Source organism: Somniosus microcephalus, chromosome 4, assembly GCF_052327205.1.
Source record: "Somniosus microcephalus isolate GS21.2 chromosome 4, FLI_Smic_1.0, whole genome shotgun sequence".
In the NCBI taxonomy this organism is placed as follows: Eukaryota; Metazoa; Chordata; class Chondrichthyes; order Squaliformes; family Somniosidae; genus Somniosus; species Somniosus microcephalus.
Genome location: NC_140990.1, coordinates 39,888,143 through 39,910,952, shown reverse-complemented (window position 1 = coordinate 39,910,952; position 22,810 = coordinate 39,888,143). Strand labels below are relative to the sequence as shown.

At 48.1% G+C, this 22,810-nt stretch overlaps 1 protein-coding gene and 1 long non-coding RNA gene across 2 annotated transcripts in view; one reads left to right on the top strand and one right to left on the bottom strand.

Annotated features, from left to right (window-relative positions):
* The window catches only part of LOC147118691 (uncharacterized), a 47,210-nt gene that overhangs the window by 7,643 nt on the left and 16,757 nt on the right, over positions 1 to 22,810 (bottom strand). Inside the window, exons 2-3 of the mRNA XM_085983957.1 lie at positions 17,918 to 18,635; positions 17,638 to 17,749 (exon numbers count right to left, since the gene is read on the bottom strand). Coding sequence (XP_085840083.1) covers positions 17,638 to 17,749; positions 17,918 to 18,635 — 830 coding nt within the window. The remainder of the gene's footprint in view (positions 1 to 17,637; positions 17,750 to 17,917; positions 18,636 to 22,810) is intronic.
* On the top strand, positions 180 to 11,949 carry LOC147118692 (uncharacterized). The gene is made up of 3 exons (XR_015077938.1): positions 180 to 364; positions 9,709 to 9,787; positions 11,724 to 11,949. It is a non-coding gene; the product is annotated as an uncharacterized LOC147118692 (long non-coding RNA).

Below are 22,810 nucleotides of genomic sequence, written 5' to 3'. Positions count from 1 at the left end.
GAGATCATAAAGATCATATGATAATAACATATGGGCGAAAGATTGTGTGACGCGAGATAGGGAATTAGCCAAACAGCAACTGTGCATGCGGGCCTTAATCCAATTAAAACAGTGTAACAGAATATGCACGAGGTTAACACGACATTTGAACGCATAAATATGTAACACTTACTGTATAATTTTGGAGAAGTCTGCTGGTGCACCAGTTAGAGATTGTCTCCCCACCGGTGTATTAAAGACCATTTGAATAACGATCTAAAAACCTTCTGTCGAGTGTTGGTTTAAAATACTCCACAGCAATTGGCATCACGAACAGGATTCCATACGGACGGGAGACACTAGCGAGTGAAACCAAGCCAGAAACGTGAGTACTTTTAAATTACCACGTTCAGTAAGGGTAAGGCAACACCGCTCCGTGTCCACCGCCCCCTCGGAATTAAAGAAATCAGAAGGTTTGATCGGTAGGTCAAATGGTCTCGGGGTTCGGGCGAAATGCGCAGAAGTATAGGAGTGGTATAAGTTGCAAGTAGTGCAGAATGTTTAAGCATACCTCTGACAACACAGGTTGCAAGTACGGTCTCACTCTGCGGGAGTAAGTAAGAGACGTACCTGTGACAACACAGGTTGCAAGTGCGGTCTCACTCTGCGGGAGTAAGTAAGAGACGTACCTCTGACAACACAGGTTGCAAGTACGGTCTCACTCTGCGGGAGTAAGTAAGGGACGTACTTCTGACAACACAGGTTGCAAGTACGGTCTCACTCTGCGGGAGTAAGTAAGAGACGTACCTCTGACAACACAGGTTGCAAGTACGGTCTCACTCTGCGGGAGTAAGTAAGAGACGTACCTCTGACAACACAGGTTGTAAGTACGGTCTCACTCTGCGGGAGTAGGTAAGAGACGTACCTCTGACAACACAGGTTGTAAGTACGGTCTCACTCTGCGGGAGTAGGTAAGAGACGTACCTCTGACAACACAGGTTGCAAGTACGGTCTCACTCTGCGGGAGTAAGTAAGAGACGTACCTCTGACAACACAGGTTGCAAGTACGGTCTCACTCTGCGGGAGTAAGTAAGAGACGTACCTCTGACAACACAGGTTGTAAGTACGGTCTCACTCTGCAGGAGTAGGTAAGAGACGTACCTCTGACAACACAGGTTGCAAGTACGGTCTCACTCTGCGGGAGTAAGTAAGAGACGTACCTGTGACAACACAGGTTGCAAGTGCGGTCTCACTCTGCGGGAGAAAGAGACGTACCTCTGACAACACAGGTTGCAAGTACGGTCTCACTCTGCGGGAGTAAGTAAGAGACGTACCTCTGACAACACAGGTTGCAAGTACGGTCTCACTCTGCGGGAGTAAGTAAGAGACGTACCTCTGACAACACAGGTTGCAAGTACGGTCTCACTCTGCGGGAGTAAGTAAGAGACGTACCTCTGACAACACAGGTTGTAAGTACGGTCTCACTCTGCGGGAGTAAGTAAGAGACGTACCTCTGACAACACAGGTTGCAAGTACGGTCTCACTCTGCGGGAGTAGGTAAGAGACGTACCTCTGACAACACAGGTTGCAAGTACGGTCTCACTCTGCGGGAGTAAGTAAGAGACGTACCTCTGACAACACAGGTTGCAAGTACGGTCTCACTCTGCGGGAGTAGGTAAGAGACGTACCTCTGACAACACAGGTTGCAAGTACGGTCTCACTCTGCGGGAGTAGGTAAGAGACGTACCTCTGACAACACAGGTTGCAAGTACGGTCTCACTCTGCGGGAGTAAGTAAGAGACGTACCTCTGACAACACAGGTTGCAAGTACGGTCTCACTCTGCGGGAGTAAGTAAGAGACGTACCTCTGACAACACAGGTTGCAAGTACGGTCTCACTCTGCGGGAGTAAGTAAGAGACGTACCTCTGACAACACAGGTTGCAAGTACGGTCTCACTCTGCAGGAGTAGGTAAGAGACGTACCTCTGACAACACAGGTTGCAAGTACGGTCTCACTCTGCGGGAGTAAGTAAGAGACGTACCTCTGACAACACAGGTTGTAAGTACGGTCTCACTCTGCAGGAGTAGGTAAGAGACGTACCTCTGACAACACAGGTTGCAAGTACGGTCTCACTCTGCGGGAGTAAGTAAGAGACGTACCTGTGACAACACAGGTTGCAAGTGCGGTCTCACTCTGCGGGAGAAAGAGACGTACCTCTGACAACACAGGTTGCAAGTACGGTCTCACTCTGCGGGAGTAAGTAAGAGACGTACCTCTGACAACACAGGTTGCAAGTACGGTCTCACTCTGCGGGAGTAAGTAAGGGACGTACTTCTGACAACACAGGTTGCAAGTACGGTCTCACTCTGCGGGAGTAAGTAAGAGACGTACCTCTGACAACACAGGTTGCAAGTACGGTCTCACTCTGCGGGAGTAAGTAAGAGACGTACCTCTGACAACACAGGTTGTAAGTACGGTCTCACTCTGCGGGAGTAGGTAAGAGACGTACCTCTGACAACACAGGTTGTAAGTACGGTCTCACTCTGCGGGAGTAGGTAAGAGACGTACCTCTGACAACACAGGTTGCAAGTACGGTCTCACTCTGCGGGAGTAAGTAAGAGACGTACCTCTGACAACACAGGTTGCAAGTACGGTCTCACTCTGCGGGAGTAAGTAAGAGACGTACCTCTGACAACACAAGTTGCAAGTACAGTCTCACTCTGCGGGAGTAGGTAAGAGACGTACCTCTGACAACACAGGTTGCAAGTACGGTCTCACTCTGCGGGAGTAAGTAAGAGACGTACCTCTGACAACACAGGTTGCAAGTACGGTCTCACTCTGCGGGAGTAGGTAAGAGACGTACCTCTGACAACACAGGTTGCAAGTACGGTCTCACTCTGCGGGAGTAAGTAAGAGACGTACCTCTGACAACACAGGTTGCAAGTACGGTCTCACTCTGCGGGAGTAAGTAAGAGACGTACCTCTGACAACACAGGTTGCAAGTACGGTCTCACTCTGCGGGAGTAAGTAAGAGACGTACCTCTGACAACACAGGTTGTAAGTACGGTCTCACTCTGCGGGAGTAGGTAAGAGACGTACCTCTGACAACACAGGTTGCAAGTACGGTCTCACTCTGCGGGAGTAGGTAAGAGACGTACCTCTGACAACACAGGTTGCAAGTACGGTCTCACTCTGTGGGAGCAAAGTAAGAGACGTACCTCTGACAACACAGGTTGTAAGTACGGTCTCACTCTGCGGGAGTAAGTAAGAGACGTACCTCTGGCAACACAGGTTGCAAGTACGGTCTCACTCTGCGGGAGTAGGTAAGAGACGTACCTCTGACAACACAGGTTGCAAGTACGGTCTCACTCTGCGGGAGTAAGTAAGAGACGTACCTCTGACAACACAGGTTGCAAGTACGGTCTCACTCTGCGGGATGAAGTAAGAGACGTACCTCTGACAACACAGGTTGCAAGTACGGTCTCACTCTGCGGGAGTAAGTAAGAGACGTACCTCTGACAACACAGGTTGCAAGTACGGTCTCACTCTGCGGGAGTAGGTAAGAGACGTACCTCTGACAACACAGGTTGCAAGTACGGTCTCACTCTGCGGGAGTAAGTAAGAGACGTACCTCTGACAACACAGGTTGCAAGTACGACCTCACCTGATTAAGAAGGCCAATGGAATGTTGGCTTTCATTGCTAGGGGGATAGAATATAAAAATAGGGAGGTATTGCTTCAGTTGTACAAGGTATTGGTGAGACCGCACCTGGAATACTGCGTACAGTTTTGGTGTCCATACTTAAGAAAGGACATACTTGCTCTCAAGTCAGTACAAAGAAGGTTCACTCAGTTAATCCCGGGGATGAGAGGATGGACATATGAGGAGAGGTTGAGTAGATTGGGACTCTACTCATTGGAGTTCAGAAGAATGAGAGGCGATCTTATTGAAACATATAAGATTGTGAAGGGGTTGGATCGGGTGGATGCGGGGAGGATGTTCCCGATGATAGGTGAAACTAGAACTAGGGGGCATAGTCTTAGAATAAGGGGCTGCTCTTTCAAAACTGAGATGAGGAGGAACTACTTCACTCAGAGGGTGGTAGGTCCATGGAATATGCTGCCCCAAAAAGCTGTAGAAGCTACATCATTACATAAATTTAAAACAGAAATAGACAGTTTCCTAGAAGTAAAGGGAATTAAGGGTTACGGGGAGCGGGCAGGAATTTGGACATGAGTCTAGGTTCGGATCGGTCATGGCCCTGTGGGTAGCGGAGCGGGCCCAGGGGCCGTGTAGCCTGATCCTGCTCCTATTTCGTGTGTCTAATTCTGTTAGATTCAGGAGATGGTTCTGTGATAGTAGATTGGCGGTTAGGATCAGATCAGCCATGATCTTATTGCATGGCGGAGCAGGCTCGAGGGGCTGATTGGCCTATTCCTGCTCCTATTTCTTATGTTCTTATGTTCTTATGTAACAATACAGGCACCACAGCGAGGCAATCTGGCTTTCTTAAAAATGTACAAAGAGGGACTAAGTAGTGCCCACCAGGCCATCCTGAAAACAGGACTGGTCACAATGCAGACGTTCGATGGATTGGTCAATTGGACAACTGAAGTAGACAACCAGCAAAAGGCTAAGGTTGCCGCTGTAGAAGAACAAGTAGCAAAAGTAAAGGAGACAATCGTCTGTTTTAACTGCAACAAACCTGGGCACAGACGTCATGAATGCACATTACCTGGGAGACATGTAAAAAGGAGATGCGGAAACTGTAACAAGCCCGGACATGAACAGCGAGACTGTTGGGTGGCAGGGGGAGGAAAAGCAGGCAAGGGCCCAAGACAACAAGGGGCATCCCATAGCGAACACATAACTGAGGTGACAGACATAGCAAACGCGAACAACGACCAATTGATCGAGATCAGCAAAGACTTGTCACAGAAAAGCTAGGTAGCATTGGCCCCCGGAAAAGGCACCGATCCCCGTCTATATCTGACAGCGTGTTTGGGGGCCGGCAGTGTGATATGTTACTTCACACAGGGGCATCAGTATCTATAACCAATTTGGATCTGCCACGAACAAAACGCTCCATATTGATACAAGGAGTGGGAGGGAAGAATACTCGCGCTTATAAGAGCGAGACACAACTGTTGGAATTAGGAGGAATATTCCTCCCAGTACAAATGTGGGTATGGGAGAACCCAGAAGGGACGATTTTAGGAGTAGATATATTGAGCGAACTAGGTCTGGGAATAGATGTACGGAATAAAACAGTATTACAAAAATGAATACCAGATGGAAAGTTTGAAGATAGGACTATGGCCAGTTACATGGCCAAGATTGGGAGCGTTAAGTGAATAGAATGGGACTGGTCACAAGAGGGAATGTGGGGAGTCCTCTGCCAGGCAATAGAAGGGGTTTGGGCAACCTCCAAACAAGCCTGTGGATTGGTCACAACCGACCCGATTGTGATACCAGGGCCTGAACATAGAGCCCACAGACAGTACCCAATAAAACCAGCAGCAAAAGAAGCAGTATACACTACAGTAACCGAGTTAGTTAAATAAGGAGGGTTAAAAGAAACCACTGCGACCACAAACTCACCAATTTGGCCGGTAGGGAAACCAGATGGATGGTATAGATTAACCATAGATTACACAGCCTTGAATAAAGTAACTCCGCGAGAACACCCGATAGTGGCAAACCCTTCCACCATATTTAATGGTTTAAAACCGGACCACCAGATATTCACCGTTTTAGATATAGCAAACTGATTTTGGTCTATACCGTTGGCAGAGGAGTCACAGAGTAAATTTGCCTTTACTGTGGGGAATAAACAGTATACATGGACTAGGGTCCCGCAAGGATTCCATAATAGCCCAAACATTTTCCACCGTGTAATGAATCAAGCTTTGGAAAACCTAGACTTAACTGGGTACCGGAGCATCCTCCTCCAATATGTAGATGACATAATGATAGCCTCGGAAGATGCGGAAGGGCATATGGGGGCACTACTGAGCACCCTACAGACACTCAAAGAAGCGGGATTTAAGATAAACCCCAAAAAGGCACAGGTCGGGATGTCCCAGCCTCGGACATGAAATCAGCCAGGGATACAAAGCACTCCCCCAGGAAAGGAAAACAGCTATAAAAGACACGCCAAGGCCAGTAACCGTCAGGGGAGTGAGGAAAGTGTTGGGACTATTTCACTACTGCAGGAACTTTATATCAGACCTTGCAGGGAAAGCGGAGCCGATACAACGGTTAGTTAAAGGGGGAGACCCGCCACTGATAAGATAGAATGGGAATCGGAGCAGGACGAGGCTTATGCAAAATTAAAAGCAGCCCTGACGTCCACACCCGCACTAGGATTACCGAATATAATCAAACCATTCCATATATACTCCAGTATAGATGGAAATTTCTATAACGCCATAGTCACACAAGAATATGGGGGCGATATGAGGCCGATTGCCTATTACTCCACCCAACAAACCCCCGTAGTTAAAGGAATGGCGAGATGCGTGGCGGCCTTAGGCTGCGCCGCATGGGCGGTGCGAATGTAGCGAGCCCGTCACTATGTCAGGACAGCTGATACTACACACACAACACACAGTGTGGACCTGCTAAACACAGGTAAAATGAAGGCTGTATCAGACAGAAGGAGGGTGGCTTGGGAAGCAGTATTGATACCCAAGGACAGATCAGTCCAGATTATAAGGGAACATAGAGTCAACCTCGCGGATGGGATGTTATCGGAAGGTGAAGCACATGAGTGCCGGTTAGTAATAGATGAGGAAATCAGAGGAACTATATCGGAGACCCACCTTGAGAGTCCCGAGAACACCTTTTATGTAGACGGATCACGCCGGTACATAGATGGAGAGCCACACACTGGTTGGGCAGTAGTATCTGAGAACGGAGAAAGAGTTGCCAAGGGAGGATTAGAAGGAGGAGTCTCAGCACAAATAGCAGAATTAGTAGCCCTCACTGAGGCATTAAAATTAGCAGAAGGAAAACGAGTAAATATATATACGGACAGTAGATATGCCTTTGGAGTGATACACGATTACATGACAGCTTGGAGCAGGAGAGGGTATATAACCTCCGGAGGGGGAAATATAAGGCATGAAGAAATAGTTAGAGAATTAGTGGAAGTAGCAAAGGGACCGAAGGAGGTAGCAGTGATTAAAATAAAAACTCACCGCAAGATAGAGAATGAGCACCAGAAAGGGAACATGCTAGCCAATGAAGCAGCTAGAGCAGCGGCAGGCACCGAAACCCCGGTATCCGTAGCAACAGGCAGAATAGGAGAAGAGGAGGTGAACATTAAGGGAGTGCAGGAAGAAACTGATATAGAGGAGCAGGAACATTGGACAATAAACAGGGCTGTTAGGGGAGTAGATGGAATATGGAGGAAAGGTTTATGAGTAGTAGCTCCTCGCTGTATCCAAGAGAACTTGTTAAAAATATACCACGAGCCTGATCATGGAGGGCGGAACGGAATGATCAACAGATTAAGCAAAGATTGGTGGTGGAGTGGCATGGGACAGGATGTAGCAAGATATTGCCGACGTTGCATCATTTGTGGACAGCATAACCCTGGGAGGCCCATAAAGGTTAAAATGGCACACCAGCCTCGATCCAAGGGCCCCTGGGAAAATATCCAGCTAGACTTTACCCAGTAATCGAGGGAAGAAATGCTGCTTGGTGATTATAGATCACTAGGTGGGTAGAAGCATTCCCGACCCGAGACTGCAGTGCAAAGACAGTGGCCCAAATACTCGCATATGATGTAATCCCAAGATGGGGGGTCCCGCTGCAGATCGACTCGGATCAGGGAACACGCTTCACAGGAAAGGTCATGAAAGAAGACTGTAGACAACTAGGAATAAGGCAGAGATTCCACATCCCATATCACCCACAAAGTTCAGGAATGGCAGAACGCATGAACCGAACCCTAAAAACAGCATTAGCCAAAGCTATAGCCGAAACAGGACAGGGATGGGTGAACGTCCTTCCATGTATCCTAATGAGACTAAGAGCAACCCCAAACAGAGTAACAGGATTAACACCGTATGAACTCATGACCCAATGAACAATGCACTTACCGGAGGGAGTAGCATCCGGCAGCGAGGGACTGGGACCCATGAAGGATAGAATTAGAAGTTATGTTCAAACATTAGACAACCAGTTGAAAGAACTTAGACAAGAGGTAAAGGTGCAACAGGACATTAGAGATAAGGATTACAAACCCCAAGGGGTATTAAAGCCCTTACCACAGGTGGGCGAACGAGTGTTTGTCAAAGTCGCACCAGAAAGGTCAGGATTCTCCCCTAGATGGACCGGACCATTTGAAGTCATCATGACCAGTGACATGTGCACATGCGTAGACATGAGAGGAAAGGGTAGATGGAAACATTGGACAACAATAACCCAACTGACCTTAAATCCCACAGGAACAGTGGAATAAACACCAGAGATAAACTAACATCTGGTGACGACCAGATTTCTGCTCAAGTTACAGGTAACATGGGCCTCATACGACGGACACTCGAGGCACCCACCCTAAGTTCTACCTACAGAATGTTGCCTCTATACACCACGATCCTGATAGTACTAGGGACACTACTAGATGCCATAGGAGCAGAAAACCTTCTGAGAAATCACAAAAATCCAGAGGACCAGGGAGACCCGAATTACCAACAGGTCCTCGTGGGAGATGGAATCTATTTGACTGATAGAGACGTCCCTCAGATCAGGCCAAACATTTCGCGGGTGTGAGGGAATCCAACCCACAATATTGGGCATTGAGTTAAAGTACAATAGGACCTTGTGTATTGAATGTGGTAGTGATAGGGTATGGGCGAACCTACAGACATATCAGAGATGTATGTGGATTAAGTTTAGGTATCTAACAGGGATGCCACAGATACTACATGCCTGTAGAAACATGTGGCCGTGCGTTATATGCAGTGCCTCGACACACAGGGTTCCGCCGTCATAAGCGAGGTTTACTCAATGGCACACTGACTGGCATAAATACCGACACGTCCCTTATAAATGCCCTGGATATCCAATCCGTGAAAGCATGCTACCACCATTAACCGCTTAATTGTCCGATGCCACCAATGGGGTGAAGCGAAATACCTTTCTTGCATACGGGGGATGGATGATAGGACAAGTCCGACACAACCTGGACCAGATGCAGACAGGCAGGGTCCCCGACTGGATCAATAGTACCCACCAACTGCAGTTGGCACAGCACCCAGGATCACTGGATGGCTGTATACTAAAAGAGTCTACCCTGTGACGGGTGGGTGCACTGACTCTCACACCTCGCTGGTAGGGATGGTGCTTATGATCCCGGTGATGACTGGAGATGCGAAACCATACCTGCAGTACAAGGTAGAGAATATAGACTGATCAGGGGAAGGGACTACCTGCGGTATTACCCAATGGATCAATACGCGATCAAAAGAAACGGAAGCATGAGAGGGGTCTCATTGATTGGATGCCGCAGGGAAGGAAGCCTCACGATCTGCCCACACCCGGTGGGGCAAGGTAGTAAGGATGGGTGCAGGTTCAATCAGACTGTCGGATGTGTGCTGGAAATAAGCCCAGCGGAATCTGAACCAACCCAGTACAGCGTGACAACAAACCAATGGACGTATGATTATGGAGGACTGACATGTAATATCACTAACCCTAACTTTTGCTTCACCCCCAGCTTACCTGTGACAATCGGGCATGCACGGATGACGTACATTCACGCACGAAAAATGGTCACCCGGAATCTAACAGACGAGGTAAGAGTGGACCTGGGGCTATACGAGGAACACCTCGCAGCACCCATTCCGCATCTCCCAGAGGATCCATAGAAGTTTAGGGGCCCTCTACACGAGAACATGAAATGGTAGCATCTCCTAAAACAAGAGTTACAGGAACTAGACAAGGAGATCGAAACCGAACTCCATAAGATACCGTGGTATGAAACAGCCTGGAACTGGGGCTTAAATGTAGATATCCATCCTTGGATCCACATCATCTCTCATGTACTGGTAGCGCTACAATTAATATTAGCATTAGGTTGGCTTACAATGACTTGTGCTGCTTGCTCGAAGCGTAGAAACAAAACCAGGGCAAAGGCGATAGTTAAGGAACAAAGTAAGCTGCTCAAACATGTGCAAGATGAAGGAATTATTTAGCTCTAAAACGCACTAGGTGTCCCCAACCTAGCAGCTGGCCACTGCAAGTGGGGCGGGACGCCTAAGGCCGTAGTAGTAGCAATTGATGATCTTGGGTAAGTTAGCCAAGGTCTAAAAGGGGGGACTGAAGTGGGGCATCGGCGCCCTTCATGAATTAAGGGGTTAACAATGCAGCTTACACACTAGAAACGGTTGAGACAGCGACCGGCAGAGATCAGACATGTTGACCACAAAGTTTCGAACGTTAGATGAAATTAGCTCAGAAACACCAACCACAAACTATGGAAGTGAAATCACACGGGGCACAGCAAGACAGAAATGCAGACATGTGGTTTTACTAACATTCACAAAATACAGTAACAGGTGAGATCATAAAGATCATGTGATAATAACATATAGGCGAAAGATTGTGTGACACGAGATAGGGAATTAGCCAAACAGCAACTGTGCATGCGGGCCTTAAGCCAATTAAAACAGTGTAACGGAATATGCACGAGGTTAACACGACATGTGAACGTATATAAATATGTAACGCTTACTGTATAATTTTGGAGAAGTCCTTACTGGTGCGCCAGTTAGAGATTGTCTCCAGACCGGTGTATTAAAGACCATTTGAATAACGATCTAAAAACCTTGTATCGAGTGTAGGTTCAAAATACTCCACAACAACCTGCTCTGTGTGTGGGAAGGGAGTCACTCAGTCATCCCACCTGCTGATACACCAGCGAGTTCACACCGGGGAGAGGCCGTTCACCTGCTCCGTGTGTGGGAAGGGATTCACTCAGTCATCCCACCTGCTGACACACCAGCGAGTTCACAGTGGGGAGAGACTGTTCACCTGCTCCGTGTGTGGGAAGGGATTCACTCAGTCATCCCACCTGCTGACACACCAGTGAGTTCACACCGGGGAGAATCCGTTCACCTGCTGTGTCTGGGAAGGGAGTCACTCGGTCATCCCACCTACTGACACACCAGCGAGTTCACACCGGGGAGAGACCGTTCACCTGCTCCGTGTGTGGGAAGGGAGTCACTCAGTCATCCCACCTGCTGACACACCAGTGAGTTCACACCGGGAAGAGACCGTTCACCTGCTCCGTGTGTGGGAAGGGATTCACTCAGTCATCCAACCTGCGGACACACCAACAAGTTCACCCTGCTCTGTAGGGCAGGGCCCGGCTGGCAGCTGGGGCAATGTGAACATGGAAACTGTTTTATAAATTTTGTACTGCTGTTTAATCTTTCAGCCTGTGGAGCTGATTGTTCATGGGGAACACAAGCCTAGTCTGTGAAACCTGTCCTCATCATTTAACCCCTTTAGCCCTGGTATCATTCTGGTGAATCTGTGCCAGTATATCCTTCCTGAGGTGCGGTGCCCAGAATGGAACTGTATAGCAGACTAACTGCGGCCTGCTAGACTGTTCATGGTCAAAGCTAATCCAATCTGGTGACAGTTACGAAAGTGTGCGACGTAACAAAGGAAGAGATAAGGCGGCTGTTGGACTATTGGGAAAACAAGTCTATATTGTATTCTGCCCAGCAACAGACTCAGGAAGCTAAGGCTACAAAACATCCAGAATTACAGCGACTGTCAGGAGAACCACGAGTCACAATGGAACAAGCAGAACGAGAACATCCTGAACTCTCCCAGAACAGGGTCCTGATCACCCTCGGCTCCGAGTGGTGCACCTCGGAATAAGGTTGTATGACTTTGTTATCTGGTAAAAGTGTCAGGTCTGAATGTCAATAAAAATTATTCAAAACAATTCCAGAGTATCGCGTGATTCTTCCATGGCAGGTACAGCACGGGTTAGATACAGAGTAAAGCTCCCTCTACACTGTCCCATCAAACACTCCCAGGGCAGGTACAGCACGGGTTAGATACAGAGTAAAGCTCCCTCTACACTGTCCCATCAAACACTCCCAGGGCAGGTACAGCACGGGGTTAGATACAGAGTAAAGTTCCCTCTACACTGTCCCATCAAACACTCCCAGGGCAGGTACAGCACGGGTTAGATACAGAGTAAATCACCCTCTACACTGTCCCATCAAAAACTCCCAGGGCAGGTACAGCACGGGTTAGATACAGAGTAAAGTTCCCTCTACACTGTCCCATCAAACACTCCCAGGGCAGGTACAGCACGGGTTAGATACAGAGTAAAGCTCCCTCTACACTGTCCCATCAAACACTCCCAGGGCAGGTACAGCACGGGTTAGATACAGAGTAAAGCTCCCTCTACACTGCCCCATCAAACACTCCCAGGGCAGGTACAGCATGGGTTAGATATAGAGTAAAGCTCCATCTACACTGTCCCATCAAACACTCCCAGGGCAGGTACAGCACGGGTTAGATACAGAATAAAGCTCCCTCTACACTGCCCCATCAAACACTCCCAGGGCAAGTACAGCACGGGTTACATACAGAGTAAAGCTCCCCCTACACTGTCCCATCAAACACTCCCAGGGCAGGTACAGCACGGGTTAGTTACAGAGTAAAGCTCCCCCTACACTGTCCCATCAAACACTCCCAGGGCAGGTACAGCACGGGTTAGTTACAGAGTAAAGCTCCCTCTACACTGTCCCATCAAACACTCCCAGGTCAGGTACACCACAGGTTAGATACAGAGTAAAGCTCCCTCTACACTGTCCCCTCAAACACTCCCAGGGCTGGTGCAGTACTGATGTTAAGATCTGACAGAGTCGCTCGATTTATCAGGACCTGAATATCATCGGCCTTTGCACATGGAAGGAGAGAGCAGCCATCACAGCGTGGACAAACCGCACATGTGTTCCGTGTGGACTCGGATTCAGCCGATCGCCTGACCTGGTGAGACACGTGCACCGTCACACCGGGGAGAAACCGGGTAAAGGTGGGGACGGCGGGAAGGGATTCAGTTCCCCGTCGGTCGGATGTTCATCGGTGCAGTCACATGGGGGACAGTCTGTTCACCTGCTCCGTGTGTGGGAAGGGATTTGTTAATCCATTCCAACTGCTGAGACACCAGCTTGTTCACATTGATGAGAAACCATTTAAGTATTCTGACTGTGGGAAGAGCTTCAAAAGCTCGAAGAGCCTGAAGAGACACCAGTGAGTTCACACTGTTCATTGAATCTTACAGCACAGAAGGAGGTGCTTGGGCCCATCGTGACTGTGCCGGCTCTTTGAAAGAGCTGTCCAATTTAGTCCCACTCCCCTGCTTTGTCCCCAGAACTCTGCAAACTAGTCCTCTTCAATGACATGTCCAATTGCCTTTAAAAGTTCTTTTGGTACCACATAGAAGGCTGGATATCAAAATTGAGGCTCATGGAATAGGTAGCTTGGATAAGGAATTGGGTTTAGGACAGAAAACAGCGAGTTGTGGTAAATGTCTGTTTTTCAGACTGGAGGATGGTAGACAGTGGTGTTCCCCAAGGGTCAGTGCTGGGGCTACTGCTTTTTTTGATATATATAAATGACCTGGATATTGGAATACAGAGTAGAATTTCTAAATTTGCCGATGACATCAAACTTGGGGGTGTGGCAAACAGTGAGGATGATATCAATCGACTGCAACAGGACATAGAAAGGCTATCAGAATGGGCAGACAAGTGGCAGATGGAATTTAATACAGAGAAGTGTGAGGTGATGCATTTTGGCAGAAGGAACAGGGAGAGGCAATATACACTTAATGGCACCGTTTTAAAGAGTGTGCAGGGAGAGAGTGACCTAGGAGTTAATGTGCGTAGGTCCCTGAAGGTGGCAGGACATATTGAGAGAGTGGTTAACAAAGCATTTGGGATCTTGGGCTTCATAAATAGAGGTATTGAGTACAAAAGTAGAGAGGTTATGCTGAAACTGTATAAAGTGCTGGTTAGGCCACAACTGGAGTATTGCGTCCAGTTCTGGTCACCACACTTTAGGAAGGATGTGAAGTCCATTGAGAGGGTGCAGTGTAGATTGACCAGAATGGTTCCAGGGATGGGGGATCTTAGCTACAAGGGCAGGTTGGAGAAGCTGGATTTGTTTTCATTAGAGCAAAAGAGGTTGCGGAGTGATTTGATGGAGGTGTACAAGATTATGATGGGTTTGGATAGGGTCGAAGGGGAAAGGCTGTTCCCACCAGTTGAGGGTACAAGGACTAGGGGACACAGATTTAAGGTTTTGGGCAAGAGATACAGGGGGGACGTGAGGAAAAACTTTTTTACGCAGCGAGTGGTGCGGACCTGCAATTCGCTGCCGACGGAAGTGGTGGAAGCGGAGAGACGCGATGTTTTCAAGGGGAGACTGGATAGGCACTTGAGGGAAATAAACTTGCAGGGCTACGGGGATAGAGCGGGGGAATGGGACTGACTGGATTGCTGTACAGAGAGCCGGCACGGACTCGATGGGCCAAATGGCCTCCCTTTTTTTGCCGTTTTGACTCTATGACCTCTACCACCTAGAAGGATAAGGACAGCAGGCGCATGGGAACACCACCACTTCCAAGTTCCCCTCCATGTTACACACCATCCTGACTTGGAAGTATATCGGCTGATCCTTCATCGTCGCTGGGTCAAAATCCTGGAACTCCCTCCCGAACAGCACTGTGGGAGTACCTTCACCACACGGACTGCAGCGGTTCAAGAAGGCGGCTCACCACCACTTTCTCAAGGGCAACTAGGGATGGGCAATAAATGCTGGCATTACCAGCGACGCCCAGATCCCATGAACAAATTGAAAAAAACGACCTCCCTGATTTTGTCCGTATATTTTCCTTTCCTGCTCCTTCTCTTCTTGCCTTTCCTAACCACATCTATCCCTAATTGGCTGCTACATTACATTCCTACATGACCACACTTCAGAAGTCCTGCAATTGCTGCACAGCACTTGGAGATGTCCTGAAATTGTGAAAGGAGCGATAGTCAAGATCTTTCTTCTTACTTATCTTCTCCTCTCCTGTCTCATTTTTGAAATTTCAATGTTTCTTATCATCACTCACTTTCTCCTCAAATTCTTTTCTTCTCATCTCCTTTGTTTGTCTCTTTCTTACTTTGATCTTTAGTTTCTCTTTCCTTGTCTCATTTATTTCTAATGTCATGTTTCGCTTTCCTTATTACTCTCCCTATTTCCTCAACGCTAATCAATCGGGGGAAACTCTCCACTGGCTGGAGTCAGACCGAGCATAAAGGAAGATGGTTGTGATGGTTGGAGGTCATTCATCACAGCCCCAGGATATCGCTGCAGGTGTTCCTCAGGGCAGTGTCCTCGGCCCAACCATCTTCAACTGCTTCATCAGTGACCTTCGCTCCATCATAAGGTCAGAAGTAGGGATGTTTGCTGATGACTGCACAGTATTCAGTTCCATTTGCAACTCCTCAGATAATGAAGCCGTTCATGCCCGCATGCAACAAGACCTGGACAACATTCAGACTTGGGGTGATAAGTGGCAGGTAACATTCGCACCACACAAGTGCCAGGCAATGACTATCTCCAACAAGCGAGCATCTAACCACCTCCCCTTGACATTCAACGGCATTACCATCGCCGAATCCCCCACCATCAACATCCTGGGGGGTCACCATTGACCAGAAACTTAACTGGATCAGACACATAAATACTGTGGCAACAAGAGCAGGTCAGAGGCTGGGAATTCTGCGGCGAGTGTCTCACCTCCTGACTCCCCAAAGACTTTCCACCATCTACAAGGCACAAGTCAGGAGTGTGATGGAATACTCTTCACTGCTCGACACCATCCAGGTCAAAGCAGCCCGTTTGATTGGTACCCCATCCGCCACCTTAAACATTCACTCCCTCCACCACCGGCACACCGTGGCTGCAGTGTGTACCATCAACAAGATGCACTGCAGCAACTCGCCAAGGCTTCTTCGGCAGCACCTCCCTTCCCGCGACCTCTTCTACCTATAAGGACAAGGACAGCAGGCACATGAGAACACCTGATAGAATACATAGATCCCTAAAGGCAGCAGGACAGGTAGATAAGGTGGTTAAAAAGGCATATGGGATACTTGCCTTCATTAGCCGAGGCATAGAATATAAGAGCAGGGAGGTTATGATGGAGCTGTACAAAACGCTAGTTAGGCCACAGCTGGAATACTGTGTGCAGTTCTGGTCGCCACACTATAGGAAGGATGTGATTGCATTGGAGAGGGTGCAGAGGAGATTCACTAGGATGTTAGCTGGGCTGGAGCACTTCAGCTATGAAGAGAGACTGGACAGGCTGGGGTTGTTTTCCTTAGAGCAGAGAAGGCTGAGGGGGGACCTGATTGAGGTGTACAAAATTATGAGGGGCATAGATAGGGTAGGTAGAAAGGAACTTTTCCCCTTAGTAGAGGGGTCAATAACCAGGGGGCATAGTTCCAAGGTAGGGGCAGGAGGTTTAGAGGGGATTTGAGGAAAAACTTTTTCACCCAGAGGGTGGTTGGAATCTGGAACTCACTGCCTGAAAGGGTGGTAGAGGCAGGAACCCTCACAACATTCAAGAAGCATTCAGATGAGCACTTGAAACACCATAGCATACAAGGCTACGGACAAAGTGCTGAAAAATGCGATTAGAATAGAAGGGCTTGATGGCCGGCATGGGCACGATGGGCCGAACGGCCTCTTTCTGTGCTGTATAACTCTATGACCCTATGACCACCAACTCCAAGTCAAGCACCATTCTGACTTGGAAGTATATTGCCATTCCTTCATTGGCGCTGGGTCAAAGTCCTGGAACTCCCTCCCTGACAGCACTGTGGGAGTACCTTCACCACACGGACAGCAGCAGTTCAAGGCGGCGGCTCACCACCACCTTCTCAAGGGCAGTTAGGGATGGGCAATAAATGCTGGCCTTGCCAGCGACGCCCACATCCCATGAACGAATTTAAAAAAACTTCATCCCATAACACGCGTACAAGGGCTCAGTAATGTTTAATTCATCAGAAAAAGACAAAGTACAACAACATACTGGTCAGCTTAACAGAATCTCATCATATTTATGAGGCCACAAACTTAAAATAGTCACTAATAAATCCAGTAGGAGAAATGTCTTTACCCAGAGAATGGTGAGAATGGGGAACTCGCTACCACAGGGAGTAGTTGAGGTGAACAGCACAGATGGATTTATGGGGAAGCCACACAAGGGAGAAAGGAATGGGAGGAGATGTTGATCGGGTTAATTGAAGTAGGGTGGGTGTGGGGCATAAACACCGGCATGGACCAGTTGGGCCGAATGGCCTGTTTCTGTGCTGTACATTCTATGTAACACCATCAACAGTCAATCGAAGGGAATCATCAGCACAACAGATTGAAAGATTAAACAGTAGTACAAAAATGTATAAAACTTTCATCCATTCCACGTTCATGTCACCCCAGCTGTCTACAGGGCCCTGTGCTACAGAACAGTGTTAACTTGCTGGTGTCTCTTCAGCTCCCCAGAGCTTTTAAAGCTCTTACCACAGTCAGAGCATTTAAATGGTCTCTCTTCGGTGTGAACTCGCTGGTGTTCCAGCAGGTGGGATGACTGCGTGAATCCCTTCCCACACACGGAGCAGGTGAACGGCCTCTCCCCGGTGTGAACTCGCTGGTGTCCATTCAGATGACTGGAGCTTTTAAAGCTCTTACCACAGTCAGAACGTTTAAATGGTCTCTCCCCAGTGTGAACTCGCTGGTGTACCTTCAGCTCCCCGGAGCTTTTAAAGCTCTTACCACAGTCAGAGCATTTAAATGGTCTCTCATCAGTGTGAACTCGCTGGTGTTCCAGCAGGTGGGATGACCGAGTGAATCCCTTCCCACACACGGAGCAGGTGAATGGCCTCTCCCCAGTGTGAACACGCTGGTGTCCATTCAGATGCCCGGAGCTTTTAAAGCTCTTACCACAGTCAGAGCATTTAAATGGTCTCTCATCAGTGTGAACTCGCTGGTGTGTTGTCAAATTGCTGGAGCTTTTAAACCTCTTCCCACAGTCAGAACATTTAAATGGTCTCTCTTCGGTGTGAACTCGCTGGTGTTCCAGCAGGTGGGATGACCGAGTGAATCCCTTCCCACACACGGAGCAGGCGAATGGCCTCTCCCCGGTGTGAACATGCTGGTGTCCATTCAGATGCGTGGAGCTTTTAAAGCTCATCCCACAGTCAGAGCATTTAAATGGTCTCTCATCGGTGTGAACCAACTGGTGTTTCTTCAGATCCCCAGAGGTTTTAAAGCTCTTCCCACAGTCAGAACATTTAAATGGTCTCTCATCAGTGTGATACTGCTGGTATCTTAACAGGTTTGATGGCTGAGTGAATCCCTTCCCAGACACGGAAGAGGTGAACGGTCTCTTTCCTGTTGTCTCCAGCTGGTGTCTCTTCAGCTCCTGGGACATTTGAAAGCTTTTCCCACAGTCGGAATGTTTCATTGGCCTCTCCCCAGTGTGAACTCGCTTGTGTGCCAGCAGATTTGAGGACTGAGTGAATCTCCTCCCACACACGGAGCAGGTGAACAGAATCTCTCCTGCTCTCTCCAGCTGGTGTCTCTTCAGATCCTGGGACCTTTTAAAGTTCTTTCCACAGTCAGAACATTTAATGTGAACAAGCTGGTGTCTCAGGAGGGTGGCAGAATGAGAGAATTGCTTCAAAAACACAGAGCAGGTCAATGGTCTCTCATTGGTGTGGACAAGCTGGTGTCTCAGCAGCACGGAGGGTGCAATTAATCCCTTCCCACACACTGAGCGGGTTAAAGGTCTCTCCCTAGTGTGATCTTGCTGGTGTATCATCGGAGCGGATGACTGAGTGAATCCCTTCTGGAACACGGGGCCGGTGAACGGGCTCTCCCCAGTGTGTAGCCACTGCTGTTGCTTCAGGTACTTGTAGATTTTGAAGCTCTTCCCACACTCAGAACATTTAAAAGGTCTCTCATTAGTGTAAACTCGCTGGTGTGCCAGCAGATTGGAGGACCGACTGAATCAGGTCCTGATGAATCGAGTGACTCTGTCTGTTCTTGACGTGATGTTCGGTCTGAGCTTCCTGTCTGTAAATGCTCCACTTCTAAAACCCTGTAAAAGGAATGTAGAAAGGGGTAAGAGGGAGAATGTTGCTTCATGTTCCCCTTTCCCAGCCCAGGGGCAGTGAAGCTGATTTTCAGGCCCCAGCTGCTGCACAGGTTACATACGAATTAGGAGCAGGAGTAGGCCACTCGGCCCCTCGAGCCTGCTCTACCATTCAATAAGATCATGGCTGATCTGATTACTCCACATTCCCACCTACCCCCGATAACCTTTCACCCCCTTGCTTATCAAGAATCTATCTACCTCTGCCTTAAAAATATTCAAAGACTCTGCTTCCACCGCCCTCTGAGGAAGAGAGTTTGAAGTACTCACGACCGTCTGTAAGAAAAAATTTCTCCTCATCTCTGTCTTAAATGGGCGACCCCTTATTTTTAAACAGTGACCCCTAGTTCTAGATTCTCCCACAAGAGGAAACATCCTCTCCACATCCACCCTGTCCAAACCCCTCAGGATCTTATATGTTTCAATCAAGTCACCTCTTACTCTTCTAAACTCCAGCAGATACAAGCCCAGCTTGTCCAACCTTTCCTCATAAGACAACCCACCCATTCCAGGTATTAGTCTAGTAAACCTTCTCTGAACTGCTTCCAATGCATTTACATCCTTCCTTAAATAAGGAGACCAATACTGTACACAGTACTCCAGATGCGGTCTCACCAATGCCCTGTATAACTGAAGCATAACCTCCCTACTTTTGTATTCAGTTTCCCTCGCAATGAACAATAACATTCTATTAGCTTTCCTGATTACTTGTTGTACCTGAATACTAACCTTTTGCGATTCATGCATTAGGACACCCAGATCCCTCTGCATCTCAGAACTCTGCAATCTCTCACCATTTAGATAATATGCTTCTTCTTTATTCTTCCTGCCAAAATGGACAACTTCACATTTTCCCACATTATACTCCATTTGCCAGATCTTTGCCCACTCACTTAACTTATCTATATCCCTTTGTAGCCTCCTTATGTCCTCTTCACAATTTACTTTCCTACCTATCTTTGTGTCATCAGCAAATTTAGCAACCATGCCTTCGGTCCCTTCATCCAAGTCATTTATATAAATTGTAAAAAGTTGAGGTCCCGGCACTGATCCCTGTGGCACACCACTCGTTACATCTTGCCAACCAGAAAATGACCCATTTATGCCTACTCTGTTTCCTATTAGCTAGCCAATCTTCTATCCATGCCAACATGTTACTCCCTACACCATGAGCTTTTATTTTCTGCAATAACCTTTGATGTGGCACCTTATCAAATGCCTTCTGGAAATCTAAGTACAGTACATCCACCGGTTCCCCTTTATCCACAGCACATGTTACTTCCTCAAAGAAACATAGATGATAGGAGCAGGAGTAGGCCATTCGGCCCTTCGAGCCTGCTCCGCCATTCAATGAGGTCATGGCTGATCATCCAAATTCAGTACCCTGTCTTCTCCCCATATCCCTTGATCCCTTTAGCCTTAAGAAATATATCCAACTCTTTCTTGAATATATTTAATGAACTGGCCTCCCCCACCCTCTGTGGCAGAGAATTCCACAGGTTCACCACTCTCTGGGTGAAGAAGTTCCTCCTCATTTCAGTCCTAAATGGCTTACCCCTTATCCTTAGACTATGACCCCTGGTTCTGGACTCCCCGGCCATCGGAGCATCCTTCCTGCATCTAGTCTGTCCAGACCTGACAGAATTTTATAGGTTTCGATGAGATCCCCTCTCAATCTTCTAAACTCCAGTGAGTATAAGCCCAATCAACACAATCTCTCCTCATACGTCATTCCTGCCATCCCAGGTATCAGCCTGGTGAATCTTCGCTGCACTCCCTCCATGGCAAGAACATCCTTCCTCAGGTAAGGTGACCAAAACTGCACACAATACTCAAGGTGTGGTCTCACCAAGGCCCTGTACAACTGCAGCAAGACATCCTTGTTCCTGTACTCGAACCCTCTTGCTACGAAGGCCAACATACCATTTGCCTTCTTAACCGCCTGTTGCACCTGCATGCTTACCTTCAGCGACTGGTGCACAAGGACACCCAGGTCTCTTTGCACTTCCCCTTCTCCCAATCTATTGCCATTCAAATAATAATCTGCCTTCCTGTTTTTGCCACCAAAGTGGATAACCTCACATTTATCCACATTATAGTGCATTTGCCATGTTTCTGCCCAATCACCCAACCTGTCCAAATCGTCCTGGAGTTTCATGACATCCTCCTCACAGCTTACCCTCCCACCCAGCTTTGTGTCGTCTGCAAATTTGGAGATATTACATCCAATTCCCTCGTCCAGATCATCTATATCTATCTATCTATCTAAAGCGGTTCTTCTGTCTGTCATTCCGTCTGTCTGTATTTAATAAACTCGAAAGTTATGGAGCGTACCTGCACGTGTGTTACATCGAAAGAAAGCTTACGATTCCAGAACCGTCATAAGCGTATTTACTTTTTGGTCGGACTAAAATTGTTCGCGCGTTATGCAAAAAACCTTCAAATTTAAACTAATTATCTGCTAATTAGCATTGATTCACTGACGTCAAGGTCGACCAATCCTGTGCCGTCACGATTAGCCAATCCTACAGTTCAGTCGCCTGATGGTTGGCCAATCGCTGCGTCTGTGGGCGGGACTAATGCTTTTCAACTCAGGCATCGGGCAGCCATTGCTTTACTACTTCCAGCTCAAAATCTGCTAATCCAGCTTTGAAAAAGTTAGTATCTCTTTTAAAAATAACATCACATTTACCAAAAACGTTTTATAAGTACTTTCACTTTCATCTTTCAAGGTATTAAAAGGTAGAAATGTTGCCCGGCAGCAGATTCACAGCAGGAGACACAGACAGGCCCGAAAGCCTGGGACTCGATTTAAAATGTTGCCCGGCAGCAGATTCACAGAGGGGGACACAGAGACAGGCCCGAAAGCCTGGGACTCCATTTAAAATGTTGCCCGGCAGCAGATTCACACAGGGACAGACAGACAGGCTCGACCCAGAGAGAGGCCCGAAAGCCTGGGACTCGATTTAAAATGTTGCCCGGCAGCAGATTCACAGAGGGACACAGAGACAGGCCCGAAAGCCTGGGACTCGATTTAAACCACCCGGCCCAAAGCAGCCCTGGCAACGCGGGGCCCCCCCAGCTTATATAATAAAATGGTATGTCTCTCTGTCTGTCTTTCTGTCTCTCTGTCCGGCTATACAATCAAAAGTTATAGAGCGTACCTACATGTGTGTTACATCAAAAGAAAGCTTATGATTCCAGAACGATCGTAAGCGTATTTACGTTTCGGTGAGACAAAAATTGTGCCCGCGGTATCCAAAAAAGGTTCAAAATTCCGCTCATTAGCATCGAGTGACGTCGAGGTCGACCAATCGTACGGTCGAGCGACCCGACGGTCGACCAATCGCTGCGTGGCGGGGGCGGGTTCCTGGCGTGTGCGGGCGGGCCCTCCTGGAGTCGAGTGACGGGACGATTGACCAATCCTACGCTTCGGTGACCTGACGGTCGACCAATCGGTGCGTGTGTGGGCGGGCCTTATCGTTCTGAACCGAGGTGAGTCGCCGCCATCTTGATTCCAAACTTTTCATTTCTTTTTCCCGCTTTCTGCGTCTTTAAAAAAAAGTTGCTTTTAAAACAC